The sequence below is a fragment of the Podarcis bocagei genome (assembly GCF_964188305.1).
Source record: "Podarcis bocagei genome assembly, chromosome: 7".
In the NCBI taxonomy this organism is placed as follows: Eukaryota; Metazoa; Chordata; class Lepidosauria; order Squamata; family Lacertidae; genus Podarcis; species Podarcis bocagei.
Window position 1 is genome coordinate 77,869,117 of NC_138132.1, and position 18,517 is coordinate 77,887,633.

At 44.9% G+C, this 18,517-nt stretch overlaps 1 protein-coding gene across 5 annotated transcripts in view; it reads left to right on the forward strand.

Annotated features, from left to right (window-relative positions):
- UBE4B (ubiquitination factor E4B) overlaps positions 1 to 18,517 on the forward strand; it is a 77,144-nt gene that overhangs the window by 23,412 nt on the left and 35,215 nt on the right. For 3 of the 5 annotated variants that reach the window (XM_081201392.1, XM_081201393.1, XM_081201394.1), the window contains 6 exons: positions 4,220 to 4,355; positions 8,311 to 8,398; positions 9,922 to 10,066; positions 11,912 to 12,140; positions 13,566 to 13,973; positions 16,650 to 16,769. In XM_081201392.1, coding sequence (XP_081057518.1) covers positions 4,220 to 4,355; positions 8,311 to 8,398; positions 9,922 to 10,066; positions 11,912 to 12,140; positions 13,566 to 13,973; positions 16,650 to 16,769 — 1,126 coding nt within the window. Of the gene's footprint in view, positions 1 to 1,605; positions 1,749 to 4,219; positions 4,356 to 8,310; positions 8,399 to 9,921; positions 10,067 to 11,911; positions 12,141 to 13,565; positions 13,974 to 16,649; positions 16,770 to 18,517 lie in introns of those variants that run through there. The other 2 variants (XM_081201395.1, XM_081201396.1) reach the window with 2 other exon arrangements.

An 18,517-nucleotide genomic window follows, 5' to 3' on the forward strand; every position in this document is an offset into this window, starting at 1 on the left:
GCCTTATCTTCCATAAATTTGTCTTTTTAGTCTGAGGGTCCCATATCCTTCTGGACATCCTTCCAGGAGCTGCTTATCAGTGGTGGACAAGATCAGGTTGACACATTCCTCTATCCTTACAAGCAAGAAACATTACCAGAGTTCAAGGACACATTTCCAGGGGGAAACGCTCAAGGAGTGTGTAAAGCAGGGCTAGTGGGGTGTGTGAGCTAGAGAGAGTTTCAAGGGCCAGATAGAGGAGGCCTGGGGGCCACATTTAGCCCCCACCCCTGTTTCAAAACTACCTAAGTAGATGCCGTAGTTGCATCTTGTGTGTTATGCAGAAGGTTTCGTGATGTATATTCCATTTCATTGGGTTAGAATATCTGAGTTACAGGTAACCTGTAAAATTTCATGCATCTAATGAAGTGGATGGTAGTCCACAACAGCTTATTACAGTAAGCCCACAGCTTACACAGGGGTTACATTTTGGGGACCGTTCCTAAAGCCAAAATCATGTCTAGTTGAAACACATTGGGAGCAATGGTGGGTGGAATTAATTATTTGCCAGGCATGTAAAGCTGAATGTGCACAAGTTAAATGTGTGTAACCTGTGGGCTCACGGTATGCAATTGTAAATTGTTTGGTCTTTTAAGGTTCCTCTTTTGATTTTGTTGCAACAGACTAATACGGCTACCCCTCTGGATGTTATTACTGGATGGGCCCCTAAGTTGCCGCTGGCTACAACAGCTAGATAGAGGCTCCTTTTTCGAGGCTCTATGCTTCTGAATACCAAGTTTTCGGCCGGGGCTGAAAACTCTGTTCAGCACATAATCTATAGTCTGTCTTAGAGGGTTTTGTGGAGATAAAATGTGGCGTTTGGGGGTTTAGGAGCATGTGCCCTTGGAGTAAAATTCAATAAATAGCCTATTGAAATGTGTAGCATAGACAACAACATTGATTTTAAATAAAGGATTAGTCATGTTCCTGCTATCATACAGGCCTTTCCCCTGCAGAGATCCCAGTCAGTCAGGACAGATGCCACTGGGTGTCAGGGCTGTGTTTGCCCTCACTGCAACAGTCCTCAAGTGCAGCTGTTTACTTTTCCCTTATCTAGATGAATGGCAGCCATTCACTTAATGCTGAAGAAGGGCCATTGTTCATGCTTTGCATGTAAAAGGACCCAGGTTCAATCCCTGGCATCATCCTAGTAGGGTTGATAAATATCCCTACATGAAACCCTATAAATCCACAGCCACACAGTGCCAAACTCTCGTGTAATAGCCACTGAGCACCAAGCTGCCTCTTAATGTGCATAGCTCTATTCAAGGCCCTGTTCCTTCATTATGCGAGTGTATGATGGTAGTTGTGAACTAGCTCTCAAATATATCTTACTTTGTTTTTGTTGCTCTCCTTCCTTCCTCCTTAACCCTGTCCCTGCAATTTAGGTGAGAGACTAGTATGCCACTGTGATGCAATATGGCACATTGACCTCATGCTGTAGATGCAGTATAGCAATAAATATTTTTTCCTGTTTGAAGTGGCTCATGTAACATATGTCTCTCTTAGCTGTTTACTTCGAGAAATCATCCTGGCCAGCTTGCTCCACTATTGGATTCAGTATTGTTTGTGCCTACCAAAGATAGGGGACAGTTTTCATTTAAATTTGCTATCGGTGTTCTGGAATAGATTATGGAGCGTATATTCTGTCCAGAGCAAATGACTATCAACACTTTATTTCTTGGCAGGCAGCGTGCAAAGTGGGAAAGGTAGTAATGATGGCTGCTTCATTTTCTTTGCTTTTTATTCTTCATGGATATCTTAAATTGTACTAGCGGCTATCTTTCCTCATCAGTTTGTTCTTACCAGGTTTTTTAATATGTTTGGTTTTCTTTTACTTGATGGAATGGTTCAGACAGAATGCTAAACCATGGTTTAGTGTTACATTTGTGAGTCTTAGTAAACCATGGGCTTTCACTCTGTCTTTTGTATGCCAGAGGAGGCAATTGAAAGCTTTCTGAGATAACTGGTGTTTCCCGCTTAGGAGTTCGAACTCTTCCTAGTTAGCTCAAACAAATCAAGACCATCAGCTTTGGTTTGCTTCCTTACTTGAGTTCCTTAAAAGCAGGAGCTAAATGTAATAAATAAAAACTAAGTCTGTTAGACTAATTTGCATTACAGGATGTTTTTTGCAATAATAAAATGGGAGCACTCTACTTATGCTGCTTGCAGCTCTTTGGAGGAAGGGCAGGGATGCAAATGGAATATTGTCACTGGCTTTGAGTGACAGTTCCTGTTCCTTCCCTTGTTGATCACTGCTAGTAAGTTCAAGCCAGCGGCAGTCTGCACAGGTAATGTTTGGCTGGTGGGTTTAGCTATGCTGCACTCTTGTTGCCAGCAAATTAGGATGTCTGAAAGTAGTTTTGACTGTGTATGGCAGTGGTTTTCAACCGGTGTGCCATGGCACCCTGGGGTGCCTTGAATGATGGTCAGGGGTGCCACAGGCAACACTGGACTCCATCCCTCTTTTCTTCCCTCCCTCTTCTGATGCCCTCTCAAGATGGTGGCCTCACCTTCACCAGCTGCCAGAGGACTCCCAAGGAGAGGGGAAAGGAGAGGACGCTGAGGAAACACGCCGCAAGGGAGGGTGTTTGAAAAGGCGTGAGGGGGTGCCGGCTCTAGAGATGACATAATTGGGCTTTGGAGACTTGGAGCGCATTTCCTCACAGGAGAGCCGCAGAAAGAATGCAGTTGGTCAAGGGAGCATTTGACTCAAAAAGGATGAAAATCTCTGGTGCATGGGATTACATCCCATGGGCAAAGTTTTTGTCTGGTACCCGAGTATGCAGTAATGATGTTCTACCCTCCCAGAAGCCCACTCTGCAGTGACTCGATGCGAGTCAAAGTTTTTGTCATGGCTGGGCCCTCTCAGAGCAGTGACTCTACAGAGTTGCAGTGGGCAACCTTTGAACTCATTGGAATTAATTTCATGAATTAATTTCCTACAACACATCACTCTGAAGTCTTTGGGGATTACTGGTGTTAGTGCATTGCTGATTATTTATGTTGCAGATATATAACATCTTTTAATTGACACTTTAGCATTTTCATTGTATATAAGGAGCACTCTTACTAGCAAATTCAGTCACCTTGTGCCAACAGAGTTGAAAAGTAGGGTCACTAGGAACTAGAAGTTGGTATTGGTGTGCTTGGTTCAATTCCAGGCCGCTCAGAAATACAAAAGCAACCAAACGAGGCAGTCCCCCCTCCCTCAAAAAAGCCAATACCTCAGCCCCAGTGAGGATTTATGAATATTCTGTTGTTCCCAGCAAGCAGATAATGTTGAATGTCAGTTGGAAAAGAAAAACAAACAACTGGAAGAAGGAAGGAAAGCCTGAATTGGCTTGTCTGAGCATCTTAATAGTGCCCTGGAGGGAAGGCACGGCTGGCTGGAATAGGATTACTCCTGGTATTGGGAGGGGGGGAAATGTGCTGCAGCATTTTTTTGCTGTGTGTGTGTAGTATAAGTATCGTATTTTTCCGTCTATAAGATACCCCCATGTATAAGACACCCTCTATTTTGGGGGACTCCAAATTAAAAAAAAACACCCCTCAGCACTACCCATGTTTAAGGCAAGCCCCAATTTTAAACCTAATTTTTGGGTTAAAAAACCCCCTAGTCTTATACACGAAAAATACAGTATGTGATATGTGTGTAATTTACAATATGTGTGTGTTCAGTGTTGGAAACTGAGATAGGAAAGCTAGGAACTAAATGGCACCTTAAACCTAGGTTATGGGCGCAACAACGGAATGTCTACGCGTGCTTTTTTCAAACAAGAATACAAAGCTGAAAATGAATGAACGATGGCTAAAATCACACATTCATTTTCGCATGGTCTAGTCCTCCTCTGAAGACTGCAAAAAACAAAGCCATGCTTCCCCTGCCTGCCCCCCTAATATTCTTAACAGGGTCTCTTCTTCAGTCTTCAGAGAGTGACTGGAAGTGGTGAGGCAAAAAAAGACCCTCCTTTCCTTCCACTCTGCAGTTTTAATCTGAAATCTTAGGCACAGTACTGCACCCAGAGCTCAGAAACTGCTCATGCTAATGAAATTCCCTGTCGCAAAACCCGCCTAGATCAATGGGAGTTTCGAACACTGTGTGTGGTTAGTTCAAGAATGTGTTGTAGGAACAAAATGACATACAGTTTTTCCCCACCCTGGTGTCCTTTCCCTGCAGGTGTAGCCCACCGCAGCCAGAGTAGCGAAGGTGTGAGTTCGCTCAGTAGCTCCCCATCAAACAGCCTCGAAACACAATCTCAGTCCCTCTCCCGGTCGCAGAGCATGGATATCGATAGCGTCTCCTGTGAGAAAAGGTAAAAAAGTTTCCATCTGCCCTCTTCATTTGAGGCTGTCTCATTGTGGGTTGCCCCAGATGTTTGTTGCCTGTGCTCATACAGATGCTAGTTTTTTATGCCCTGCTCAGCAGTTTCTAACATGAGCTTGTAAATAGCTGCTCGCCTGGTTCCTGGTGGTGAGATAGAATTGTCTCTGGGGAACTAGGCAGGGCATCTTTTAGCAAAGTAAGTGGATCTTTTTAATTGATAGTTTTTATTGAAATTCCCACAAAGAAGCAAAAAACAATACAGTCGAACAATACAAAATAAACCACAATGAATCAAAATGATATGAACTATGTGTATATTTAAGGGGCAGGAGAGGTGAAATGGGGGGGGGGGAGGGAGCAGCTGGTGGTCCAGGTCAGCCCAGCACTCAGTGCTTCCCATCTATCTTGTGTTTGTGGAATATCATTTGCTCATAAATCTCCAGTTGAGTCATATCTTATGCTCAAAGAGGTGAAGGTTCTTTAACTTTAATCCAGAAAAAGTGGCATATATGTAGTCTAGCTGGAAAACCTTATTGCATGCATACACTCCCCCCCAAACACACACACACACACACACACACACACACACACACACACACACATTCATGTGGGAAGCTAATCTGAGTTATCTTCTGCTTAAGCCTTTGCTGGCAACTAGTTTTTTTTCTGTGGGCATATTAAGCAGTTGGGGGGTTGATGGGCTAAGGTCACCTCTCTAACCCAAAATGTCCTGCTGGCAAATACAGTGGTTAGAACTGCCTTTTTTAAGCTCCCACCCAGAGGGATAGGATGCTATTTTGGTAATGGGGTCAAATTTACCATTTTAAAACAACAGCACACAACCACATTGTCAGGACTGGTCGTTGTCCTCTTCAGATCACCACACAAACACTTCTTGTTCTTTTATAAAACTTTTTATTGCGTATTAACAAAACAATCTTATAAACGGTTCTTAACTATTATTCCTCAGAGTTACTTCTTTCAGATACCTTCTGAGCTCTGCTTCTCCATGACCAGCCACTCTCAAAATGGCGAAGGCGCCTTTCCCTTCCTTTTCCCGCTCTTTTTTCTAACCTCCTGGCTAGAGCTGGCCTGTATCTCCCCTCCTCCGAATCTGAGCTAGAACTTAACCCTTGCCTTTCCTGGGAACAGCCGGTCCCTCCCTGTTGCTCTCTTCTCTTCAATTCACTGCTCTCCTCCCCCCCTTGGGGAATGCTTTCTCCCTCTGGGAAACTGGAATCTTCTAACTCTAACTCTTCCCTGACACACATATTAGGGAATCGATTGTGGGAACTGAAATTCAAAAGGAAAGGGTAAAAAATAGAAACTGACAATGTAATAAAAGCTCTCAATATTAACAACCCAATCAGAGTGGCTGATAAGATATCTGAATAATTAATAATGCAATAGCATGCAACATTGATTGCTCAAAACGTGTTTGTGAGGGTGGTGTGTAAAGCAGTTACAATTGCCTAGATGTTTTAGGAAGAAAAATGGTAGTGAAGAAAGAAGGAAAAAGGAAGAGGGAAGCTTTTGGTTGGGGTCATGCTCTTTGCCCCTGTGGTCTGAGCATGAGTCCTGAGATAAGAGGCAAGTGTGACTGCAGCTCCTGCCTTGCTGGGTTAGTTGAAGGGACTGGGTAGAAACCCCTCAATCAGGTGAACATTTGCTGGGTGCAAAGAACAGCAGCTTTTAACTGTTACATATATTCTGTGGTTGGAGATGCATGCAGAAGGACCCAGGCTCAATCCCTGCCATCTCCAGGTAGGGCCAGGAATGTCCCCTGCCTTAAATCCTGGAGAGCTGCTGCCGGTCAGTGTAGTCAATAGTGAGATAGATGGACCAAATAATGATCTAGGTGGTCTATGCTCAGATGTTGTTTGGGGCTTTTCCTTTTTAGTTTTAGAAGATTGTTTAAACATATTATTTGTAGCATACACACTAAAGCTTAATACAAAAAAGGACATGAGAAAAATTAACAGAATTGATTAAAAAACCAAACAACAATTTCCAGTGGCAAGAATGATGCCAGTTACAGACTGAGACTACATGAGTTGGCAAGGTATTTAATCCATGAAAGCTTCTTCTGTATTAAATATTTGATTAGACTTCGAAGCACCAGGGGTCTTTTTGCGGTTTCCCCGCAATCTTACAGTTAAATTTCAGCCATTAAAATACTCAATTCTTCTGTCTTTATTTTTTAAAAGAATTTATCCATTCTGAAATTATTTAATTAACAACCAAATATAACATCGAAAAGGAAACACACACACATTCATGAAATGGGAAACTAGATTTTTCATCCCTTCGCAGAAATTTAAGACCCTTCAAAGGGTTGTCCCTCTCTTGGTTTCTAGATTCTAATCCTCCTCTAGCGACCATGTTTTAAATTTGGCACTTACTTCTCAGAAGATTACAGTGATCCAGAAGCTGCTCTTCTCCTTTTCCAGAACTCACTATATTATTTAATTGGGAATGTCAGGGAAGAGTTAGAGTTAGAAGATTCCAGTTTCACAGAGGGAGAAAGCATTCCCCAAGGGGGGGAGGAGAGCAGTGAATTGAAGAGAAGAGAGCAACAGGGAGGGACCGGCTGTTCCCAGGAAAGGCAAGGGTTAAGTTCTAGCTCAGATTCGGAGGAGGGGAGATACAGGCCAGCTCTAGCCAGGAGGTTAGAAAAAAGAGCGGGAAAGCGAAGGGAAGGGGAAGGGCGCCTTCACCATTTTGAGAGTGGCTGGTCATGGAGACGCAGAGCTCAGAAGGTATCTGAAAGAAGTGACTCTGAGGAGTAATATTTAAGAACCGTTTATAAGAATGTTTTGTTAATACGCAATAAAAAGTTATAAAAGAACAAGAAGCGTTTGTGTGGTGATCTGAAGAGGACAACGACCAGTCCTGACAGGGAATATGTTTTTTCACTTCATTTATGATAGTTAATATATTAAATTCATGCACATATTTCTGCTCCCCAAGACTTATGCCCAATTTAAACTATAAGTCAGTAACACACAGATTTCAGTATTCACCAAATATGGCCAGTTTCGCCAGGCACCCTTGCTGTTAACTTTCAGGGGTCTCTTGAAGAGACCCCTATGCCGTTTAAATCTCCCCACTGTTCTTTTTAATGTTCACCGTGTACTGTTTTTATGTTCTCTTTTATTTGTATAACCACAGGATATGGTGGTATATGAAATACTTATATAAATAAAAGTATAAAGAAAGAGATCTGGAGGGTGGCAGTGTGAGAACGGACCTTTTTAATGGCGGCATTTCCTGGGAGACACTTGCCTGGTGCGATCATTGCTTACCTTTAGGTGCTAGGCAAAAGCATCCTTTTGCTGCAGGCCTTTGACTTTTGATTATCTGTAGCCTCCTTCACTGGGTAGGATGTTACAGTTCTGTCTTCTAAAGATATGAATGAGTTTTAGCTTTGAACCTGTTTTAATTTTGGGCTGGTTTAATGTATGTGTTGTTTTTTTGCTGTAAGATGCTTTGAGTTGCTTTCATAAAAAAGTGGCAAATAAGTTGCATTAATAATAACGCTAATAATAAAAATAAGCCTCCAGAAACTACATGCAGCCTCACCACCATCCATGTGCCCTGATTTTTGTTCTGTGCAGGCACCAACTTAAGAACAGAGGGGTTTCTTCCCCCACTTTGTTTAGTTCCTAATGGGCTGCTCTAGTAGGGCTCCTTTCAGGTTGAGTCACAAGTTTTCCGCCTCTCTTTGGAGAGCAAAACACTATGTTCAATAGGTTGTAGGCCAGGGCTATTGACTAGTGGCTGTTAATGGGCAACATTTGTTAATGGATCCAGTTATTCTTGTGTATGTCAGTCTTTTCCCTCCTTGAGCTGCCTTCACGTTCTGCAGCCCTCCTGTTTTTCGGTCAGCAACTTTCATTGAAAGTGCCTGGAAGAATTAATGGGTTCTTTGTTCTACTTGACAGTATGTCCCAGGTGGATGTAGATTCAGGAATTGAAAACATGGAAGTTGATGAGAATGACCGAAGAGAGAAAAGGAGCCTCACTGATAAGGTGGGTAAGCTGTACTGGATGGTGCTGGGAAGCTTGGAGACCCTTGACTGTTGCTCTTTATGGAGCAATGTGCGCACAGGTTTAAAAATGGACGTTCATTCGTTTATTTTTATTCATTTGGGTTTCTTGCTCACTCTTACTTCCAAGGCCTCTGGGCAGTTAAAAGTTAGGAGTGTGCTATCAAAATGCTATGGGCTCAGTTTCAAACAACAAACCACCTATGCTTGTTATCAGTCTTGTTTCATGTGCCGCCTCTAGTGGAGGAGGTGCAGCTGGGTGGGATATGGGGTGGGGCCTTCTTGGTTGTGGCTACACTGTTGTGAACTTCTCTTCCAAGAGAAGCTCAGTTAGCTCCCTCACTGCCTGTAGGTGGGCACCTGAAGCTTAGCTTATTTGACCTGCGTTGAGTTTTTGCTTGCTTCAATGGCTTTGGGTTTTTTGCCCGTTTGTTATCCATCCCTTTATTTCTGAAGTTCAGAGGTGAGAGCCAATCCTTGTGTAGCCTAACAGCACCACCCATGTTCAAGAGGCTTGGGAGAACCCCCAGGTTTGCAGAAATTAAAAATAAAATGGGGGGGGGGAGATCCTGAGGGGATCCCAGAAGCAGCCCAATGAGGGCTGAGCATCCTCACTTTGCCTGGAATGCAGAATTATTGTTGGGGGGGGGGGAGAATAGAAAAATAGGTGGGAGGGGATGGTGTATCTTGAAAGAAGACATTGGTAGTTTGGTTTGCATTCTGAACATTTTGTTGCAGATTCCTCTTGTTTTTAACCTTTCTTCATTGCATAATTTCAATACAGTGGTGCCTCGCAAGACGAAATTAATCCGTTCCGCGAGCCTCTTCGTCTAGCGGTTTTTTCGTCTTGCGAAGCAACCCTATTAGCGCATTAGCGCTATTAGCGGTTTAGCGGCTATTAAAGGCTTAGCGGCTATTAAAGGCTTAGCGGCTATTAAAGGCTTAGCGGATTAGCGGCTAAAAGGTTATTAGCGGCTATTAAAGGCTTAGCAGATTAGCGGCTAAAAGGCTATTAGCGGCTTAGAAAAAGGGGGGGAAAGCAAAAAAAATAAATCGGAACACTTGCAGGACGTTTTCGTCTTGCAAAGCAAGCCCATAGGGAAAATCGTCTTGCGAAGCAGCTAAAAAACGGAAAACCCTTTCATCTAGCGGGTTTTCCGTCTTGCGAGGCATTCGTCTTGCGGGGCACCACTGTATTGTAAGCAGCCTTGTGGGGAGCCCTTTGCGGCCTGGAAGGTGGGATGCAAATACAAATGGAACCATCTTTGAGAGATTGGGAATGTGCTGCAGGGCACAACCCTCTCTCTCACTTGCAAATTCCACCCTTCCATGACTTGCTGTCACTGTTAGTGAGCATTATGTTTGCATCAGGGTGGAATGTAGCACAGCAGACCAGAATGAGGTTGCTAACCCTTAGCTTACATGATCACGAATACCTGCCCTTTCGTGGCTTTTCAGAATGAGTACCCGAATCTTTTTCCTCTTTCCCCCCTCCCCATGATAAAGGAGCCCCCATCAGGATCAGAGATATCGGAAGAGCAAGCCTTACAGCTGGTCTGCAAGATTTTCCGGGTCTCCTGGAAGGACAGAGACAGAGACGTCATCTTCCTAACTTCGCTTTCTGAGCAGTTTAAACAGAACCCAAAGGAAGGTAAGGAGCCCGAGGTTTAATCCCAAGTGTTTGTTGATGATGCTGAATTCAGAAGCCGGGCTGCTTACCATCCTACTAATTGAATGCTGTATTCTATCTTGGCCAGCAGCATTACAAGGTCTCAGGTAGAAGCATTTCTCAAACAGCTACAGAGATTTTTCAGTTTTATTTTAATTAAAATGCACAATCTTTCTAGGCAAAATGCTTACTTAAAATTTTATCTTGTTTATTCTTAGATATCTTGAGTCAAAAAACAGTGGAAGCAAAAGAGAGGGAAAAGATTTTTTTTTGGGGGGGTTGGAATTCTCAAATAAATGCAAACTGGAGCAGATTTATTTGAATTTATATCTACCCTTCCTCCCCCAGGAGCTCAGGATGGCAAACAGATACACAATTTTAAAAATACAAAGCAAGCAAAAACATTCTAAAACGTATTAAAATGTTCTAAAAACAAAGGTTAACTATAACATCTAAAATCATTAAAAAATATATTAAAAGCAGTTACAATTGAAAGCATCCAATGACCTTGGGATTGCCAGGAACAGTATTCTTCAACCACCAAATGCCTGGGCAAATAGGAATGTTTTCAAATTCCTCCTGAAAGTTAATAATGATAGAGGCATTGTACATCGCCAGAGAGGGCATCCCACAAGCAGAGAACCACCACTGAAAATGCCTTGTTACAGGTTAGCACCAACTGGACAGAAGCTGGGGGTCTTTTACATACCACTGAACTACGGATCCACCCCAAATGAGAGTGGTGTCCCCCCCCCCACTCCTCCTCTCTGCCTCTCTGTTGTGGACACACATAAGACAGCCCTCTCCAACCTGATGTTGTTGTGCTACAATTCTTGTCAGCCCCAGCCCGTATGGCTGGATGTCAAGGGTGATTGGAGCTGTAGTTCCACACATTAAGACTCGAGAAGCCTGGTATAAGGTCAGTAGATCACAGCTCAGGCCATTGGGCCTTCCAGCCTGGTGTTCCATTCTCTTACGGACTCAGGTTCTCAGACAAAGGTCTTTGCAACCTACCTAAGATTGTTGCGCAGGAGGTTCTGGGACTGAGTTTCTGCTTACAAAGCTTGTGTGTTCTGCTGCTGAGCTAAAGCCCCCTTCCCGCGTGTCCCATCATGCTTAAACAAAGGCTAGTGATTAATACAGTTGCTTGTTCATGGGAGATGGCTGGTGGCATGAGCTAGCGAGTTCCCATCTAGCTGCTGCGTTGGATTTCCTTCAGTGGGTACAGAGCTCCAAATTGCATTTGTCATCACCAGATGGTATCTGAGCTGGCACCAAAGAGTGTGTGTAGGGAGGGGAAGGACTCTTATTTGGTGGGTGGCTCAGCTCCCACCGTGTTCACGACTTGAAGATGGAAAGCATTCAGTCTGTTTTGTTGGCAAGCAAGGACTTTAGACTTGCCAGTACTTTCAGATTCCTCTACAGCGGGTGATACGGTAGCTGATATGGAAGGTGTGGCTGATATTGGCACTCATAATGCTGAAAAGCTTTTGTTGTCATCAAGGATGCTGGGTTGACAGGCCCTTGGCCTGATTCAGCAGGCTCATCTTAGTTCCTTGCTTTCCTTCAAGCTGTATGGGGTGTTTGTCAAAAAGCAGGTGCTCAGAGTACATCTCTCGAAATTAATGTTCATTCATTTCAATTGATCTGCTCTGAGCAGGACTTGGTGGGATACAGCCGCTGCTGAGTCCATGTGCTATATTTTCTCAAGACTATCCGGCGTTGTCAACCTCATAATCTTCAGATCTTTCCCTTAAACCCTGTTTTGCTTCTGAGGTGCTTACAGCGGAGAACGTTCATGTCATTCTCTCTTTCTCTCCTCAAAAGTGTTCTCGGACTTCAAAGACTTGATTGGCCAGATCCTGATGGAAGTTCTGATGATGTCGACCCAGTCGAAGGAGGAAAACCCCTTTGCCAGTTTGACAGCCACCTCGCAGCCCATTGCAGCAGCTGCTCGGTCGCCTGATAGAAATCTGGTTCTGAACACTGGTTCCAATCCAGGAACGAGCCCCATTTTCTGTAACGTGGGCTCGTTTGGCTCCAGCTCCTTATCGAGGTAAGTTATAGCTGCATAACTAGCTGGGTTCCATGTTGGTGAGTTTGCGAGGGCAGAGCAGAGGGGTTAGGTGTGCAAAATGGTTCTTTCCAAGTTCTGCACTGCAAGGCAAGGTGTGATGGATGCCCGGAGGGTGGGGGGGAAGTATGGTATTTGTTTGAAGCGTAGCCATAGGAAACCTGGCCAATTCTTCTATGATAACTGTCCGCTGAGCAGAACCTCTCATTTCTTTTCTAACCCTGTCATTCAACTTTTTTGAGCACTAATGAGAGCTAGAAACTTGTGGGAGCTCTTCCTGTTAAACAAAGGCAGAGATTACTAGGATGCCAGAATGCGTGTGCTCCGTGGGGAAATGCACCTGCAAATGGCAGCTATCCCTTCACTTTAACATGCATTTACCGTATATATTCGAGTACAAGCCAACTTTTTCAGCACATTTTTTATGTTGAAAAAGCCCCCCTGGTGGGGGCGGGATGAGCAGCCCAAAAGGAGCCCTTTCTCGCCGCTGGTCCCGCCGCCGCCACCCGCCTCTCGCAAGGGCAGGCACAGGAGCCGCGGTTGGGAGATGCACTGTACTGTGCCTCTCCCAACCACGGCTCCTATGCCTGCTCTTGCGAGTGGCAGAGGCAGCGGCGGAGGGATGAGTGACCCGAAAGGAGCCGTTTCGGGCTGCACCTTCCTCCTCCTCTGCTGGTTTGTAGTGTAGTGTAGTGAACCGGCTTATACTTGAGTCAATAAGTTTTCCCAGTTTTTTTGTGGTAAAATTAGGTGCAAGTATATACGGTAGATTTCAGATTCATTTATATATGGATGACTCTTTATAGCAGAGTTGCAGAAGCTTTGTCCTTCCAGATGCTGCTGGACTACAACTCCCATCATTCCTGGCTGTTGGGAGTTGGAGCCCTAACAGTAACAGGGTTAGACACCCCTGCTTTGTAGGCCAAAGTAAGGCATCAGTCCCTGTGGTGAGAAAAGTACAATACAGTCACTTCTTACACAGGGGTTTGGTACGCATTCCTAAACCCTTGGAACCACCCCACAGTTAGCGGGGGGGGGGGGTTATGTCTAGGACTCCCAAAGCTGGCATGCCGAATGGGCCTTGACTGCCCCCCCCCAATCTATGGCACAGTGCTGAAAAGCTCTTTCTGCACCAGGAAATCCTAAGGTTTAAAATTCTCTGCCTTGCTGGTATTTCAGCAATTTCAGCAAGTGTGCCTTCAACTCCTATAGCTGAAATCATGCAAGTTAAATGGGTATAAAATAGGATTGTACCGGAAGGGGAAATGTTGAGCTGTCTTGCCTGTTTCTGTATCTTATTACCTTCCCTTTTTGCTGTGTTCTAAGCTCCCAATTTATCTCTCTTTTCTTTCTTTCTTTCCTTCCTTTCTTCCTCCTCCTTCTCCTCCCTCTTTTCGTTGACTTTAGTCTCTATGGAACCAGCCCAGCTCCTCTTTTCAGCCTCTCAAGCCGCGCACCTTTAGCCGGTTCCTTCCTTGCCTCTTCCGCCAGCCCAGTTGCCCCCACCCCTCCCATTTCTGCTAGCCCTCATGTTGTTCCAGCAGGCCCACTAGTAGTCCAACCCCCATCCCCGAGGTACCGCCCGTACATGGTGGCTCATCCCTGGGCCTTCCCAGCTCCTCCCACTCTGCCTTCGGCAAGCACCTCCATCCTCTCCCGCTCTCCAACTCCTCCTGTTATAAGCGCCAGCCCTCCAGCTACGCGGGCTGGTTTGCCCAGGCTTAGGCCCGTAGCTATGGCCCTGCCTCTGTTCCCTGCTTCGCCCTGGCCCCTTGGCAGACATTCTTCTTCTTTCCTGAGCAGGACACCGTCTAGGTATTGAGTTTGCATTTTAATGTGTGCTGTGCAGAGTTGGTGTGACTTGATGCACTTCAGAAGAACTCAGCTAACAACATAATAAGCTTTTTTTGGTTCCTAATTGTGCTTGAGGCAAGCTAATACACTGACTGTAAGTGGCACCTGTTGAACCACAAAGCTTTTGGCGTAGGATGTGTGAAGTTCACAGCTTCTTATAGGGGAGAGAAGGTGAACAAATAGTGACATTCTTGATTCCCCCGAAATTTGGGGATAACGTGCCCACCTTTGCTTGATAACTTGTTTTGAGAAAAGAGTGCTTTCCCTACCTTGATCTCCTTGTCTAGATGGATCTTTCTTGTTGACTTCTACTTGCTTGCTTTCAGAATGTATAAGCCGTGCAATGTAAAAATAATCAGGCAGCAAACAAGAGTACATACAAGGTAAAGACCAGCAACGAAACGAAACGAAAAAGCATAAAATAAATTATTCAGCGTAGATCGCTTCAGCAGCAGACTGAAAGTGCCAATTCAACCTGAGTAATAGGAAGAGAGGTTTTCAACAGGTTAGACACAGATAAAAGTGTCTAAAGCAGAGGAAAGTAGGTGCCTGCCCTAATTTCCAGAGTTCTGCAACCATGCTGAAGGACCTGTTACCTATGGATCCTCTCCCATCTGACCCGCAGGAACTCATCAGCTGAGCTCAGGAACCAGATGGCACAAGGCAAGGCAGAAAACCACCAGGTCCTGCGTTGCTTCGAGCATTATAAACTAAAAGTAATACCTTAAACTTGGCCCAGTACCATATAGACAGGCAATGAAATAATTTAAACAGTATGGTCGCAAGTTGATGGCACGTTGCCCCATAGACCTTTTAGGTCTGCCATTCTTTGTATCTATGGCAGTTATCTTTATTTCTCTTACCTTGATGCTTTAACGGTCTGTTGCAACCAATCTTGTGTCAGTTTTATGTGTGCTCGATGAAGAGTTTTAAAAATAAAAGTCACATTGGGTGCAGGAGGGACCTGGCTGCTTTAAGGGATGGTCTTGAGACTGTGATTAAGCATCCAAGCCATGGTGACTATGCTCTGCCCCCACGGAGGCAGCAGTGCTTCTGAATACTAGTTCCTGGAAGCTGCAGGAGGGGAGAGTGTTGTTGTGCTCAGGCCCTGCTTGCTGATTTCCCATTGAGGCACCTGCTTGGCCACTGTGAGAACAGGGTGCTGGACAGGATGGGCCTTTGGCCTGACCCAGAAGGGTCTTATTAGGTTCTTAGCTGTTTGAGGCAGTTGGGGGTGCTTAAATGATGTGAAGAGGACAGTTTAGGGATGGAGAGGGATCTGGGTGCCGTCAGTGTAATGATGGTACTAAAAGGCATAGGGTTGCGTCCAGTGTTAAAGTTTGGGTAAAAAATGGATACAACTCATGGGATTTCATAAGGGGACCCCAGGACACTCTGTGTGTATGTATGAAAACTAAAGGGCGGTTGCTTGAACTGTGTTCTGGTGCAAGGCCACCATGCCATAAAATCCTTCTCTACCTGCTTACTTGGATGAAGAGATCCCCTGTGTTGAAATTAGTTCATGCATTGCTGGTGCTTTTTGAAAAATATATAGTGTTTACCAGCTTAACTCCTAAACTGAACTCTGTAGCAAGTAGACTTACTGTGTTGCGAGTTTTCTGGCCTGTTCTCATTGACAGCTATGATTGTTTTAACACCTGCTGCATTACTCACCAGGTTTGCTTTCACACTCCCTTAATAGCAGGTACGGGGAACCTCTGTGCCCCTCACTAAACTGCAACTCCCGTCAGCACCCAGCCAGCATGTAGTTCAGCAGCACCTGGAGGTCCAGAAGTTCTGCATACCTGCTTCAGTGGCTCCATCTGAATGGGATCTGCTCAATGACCAGCAGATAGCAGGAGGGCATTGATTTTGTTTGTGGGTTGTGTTGTCCAGTTAGAACCGGTGTGTTTAAGGGATAGACCGTAACTGGGTTGAAGATAGCTGCTTCAGTCCAATGCATCTGCAAGTCCCCAGGCTGGTTGAGGCCAAGCTAAATTGACCAGGGAGCAGACTTGGTGTAAGGCAGTGCCATAGATGGTCATGAGGAAGACCCAAAGCACCCTAGTCTGCAGGGCATGATTTGCATAAGGAGAGGGTCTTTTTGCATACAAGAACCTCTGCCTGAGATGCTGGAGTTCCTATTCCAGTTGGAATAAGTGGCAGTGGGACTGTGGCCTAGTTGTATGGCCACGTACAAAAGTCAGCCAGAGAACTGAAAGGCTTCCATTTGTGATTTGCTACCTTAATTCTTCTCAAAAGACTCTTCTTTATAAAACCTAGCCCTTCTCTCACTTGGAGAGAAAGCAGATACTGCTTTGCTTTCATTTACCTGAATACTTTTTGGGGTTGTGTCTGTAGCTAGCTCTATTCTAGAGTAGACCCAGTAAAGTTCATAGGCACAACTAACTTAGGTCTGTTCATTTCAGTGGGTCTACTATGAGTAGGACTTAGTTGCATCCAGCACCTTTTGCTTGTAGTAGCATTGCCGTGGCTTCTGCATGCTTGCGGTGAATATTATGTTGGTAGAACAAGTTACTCTTTATATTTTCCCCCTTTCTTTTTTGGTCTTCCTTTCACCCTTCTCTCTTCTCTCTTTCATATTCACTGGTCCATATTTGCTTTTGTTATGAATAGTATGTACGACAACCCTTTTTCCCTCCTCCTTGCCGTTTCTGATGTTTCTGGGGACAGTTCTGATGAAGAAAATGAGGACGAGGATGAGGATGATTTTTCTTGTGTCCAATTTGGGTCCAGGTATTCCAGAAAGTGTGCAACCTACCTATGCTTGGGTGCTTAAAACTAACATGTGTTTACATTTACTTTTCTGCCTACCATATCATAACACCCTCTCCCCAGAAAAATATAACTGCATCTAATTCCATTCCCATAATAACACTTCTTGTGAATGGTTTTGTTCACATTTTAACAATCCCCATTAAACCTGGTTTCTCCCCTCCAAGCCTCTGATGCCAGGAGGAAGGGCTATCCAAGATTCCCTTGTAGTGAGGAGGGTGGGAAGAGCGATGTTTGAAAGAGGCTCCTTAACCTCTACTTTCCAGCCAGGTGTGTTAAAGAGATTATAATTTCTATTCTTGGAACCTTTTCGTCCCAGGGTGCTTAGATCTCCCAACAGTAACTACTGAAATGTTCAGTAGAGCCAAGGCAGGAGAGTGTAAGGCAGTTGTGGGGCTCCTTCATCCCCTGGACTTAATCCGCCCTATTTCCATATGAGCCAAGCCATGACCATTCTGTCCATCACGTGATATCACAGGGCAGGGCAGGTTGAACGGGTTCCTAGCTTGGATGATGCCCAATTCAAGCCATAGCTGCAAAGGGGCGCCTTGAATTCTGCGCTTTGTAGATTTGGTGCCTTGCCTTGTCACACTGCTTTTGACAAGAATCAGATACACTTGGGAGGTCCCAATTGCTCTTGAGTGTGTCTAGCCACCTGAAATCAGTGCAACAGTGGAAAGCACCAAATTCAAAAGGGATAGCTGTTGGCTCCTTAGGTACAGGAATAAATTATTTCCCCCCACAGCCCCATATAGAAGATGCTGTTCATTTGCATGCTGTGATTCCTGCATTGCAAGGGGCTGGACTAGATGGCCCTTGGGGTCTTCAGACAGGAGACTGTGCTGCTCTTGGCAAACTAAGGGGTTGTGACCAACCGAAACCTATTCACAGCAGACCCTCTGAAATTAGTTTAATTGAGTCTGCTCTTAGTTGGAATAGCATTGGATATAATCCCGGGAGTTCACTTCCCCCCGGCAAGACTGCGAAACCAGCATGTTGTAGTGCTGGGCTAAGACCTGGGAAATCAGGGTTTGAATCCCCACTCAGCCAGGAAACCCACTGGGTGACCTTGGGCCAATCAGTATCTCAGCCTAACCTACCTGTGATGATAAATTGGAGAGCTGGGAGAGGTGTGTCCTCTACCTCAATCTCCTTGGAGAAAAGGAGGAAAGTAAATGTAACAATCCTCCTCCTCCCCACCTTACACACACCATAACCACTTGTGCAGGAGGGCTGCTATTGCTCCACTGTACTTCAAGGGCTCTTAGGTCCCTGCTAGTGGAAGCATGTTCATTGATAATCTGCTAGCGTCATGAGGATTTATCTCTGGCTCCCCCCCCCCAGTTGGTTGGGGTGGGGAATCAAAGAAGCCCTCAGAACGGTGTGCGGGGGGAGCAGATTGTTTCATTGGGCAAGCAGAAGCAGAACATTGTTAGCAGTGCAATGCTGGATTCCTTCCAATGCTCAGTGCCCATGTGACCTGGTCTTGGTGGCTATATAGGAACCCTAAAGCACTTCAAGGGGGTCATTTGAACTGGAGTCGCTGGGTGTGGGCATGGAAGTGAATCCTGTGCTAATGAGGCGTCTCCATCAACAACTGTGGTTCAGAGCATGGAGCATCATGCTGTTTCTGTTTTTAATTTGGAATAATTCTTATTAGGTTTTCAAGGATAAGTAATACATAAGCCGAGGAAGTTGACTAAAGCAAT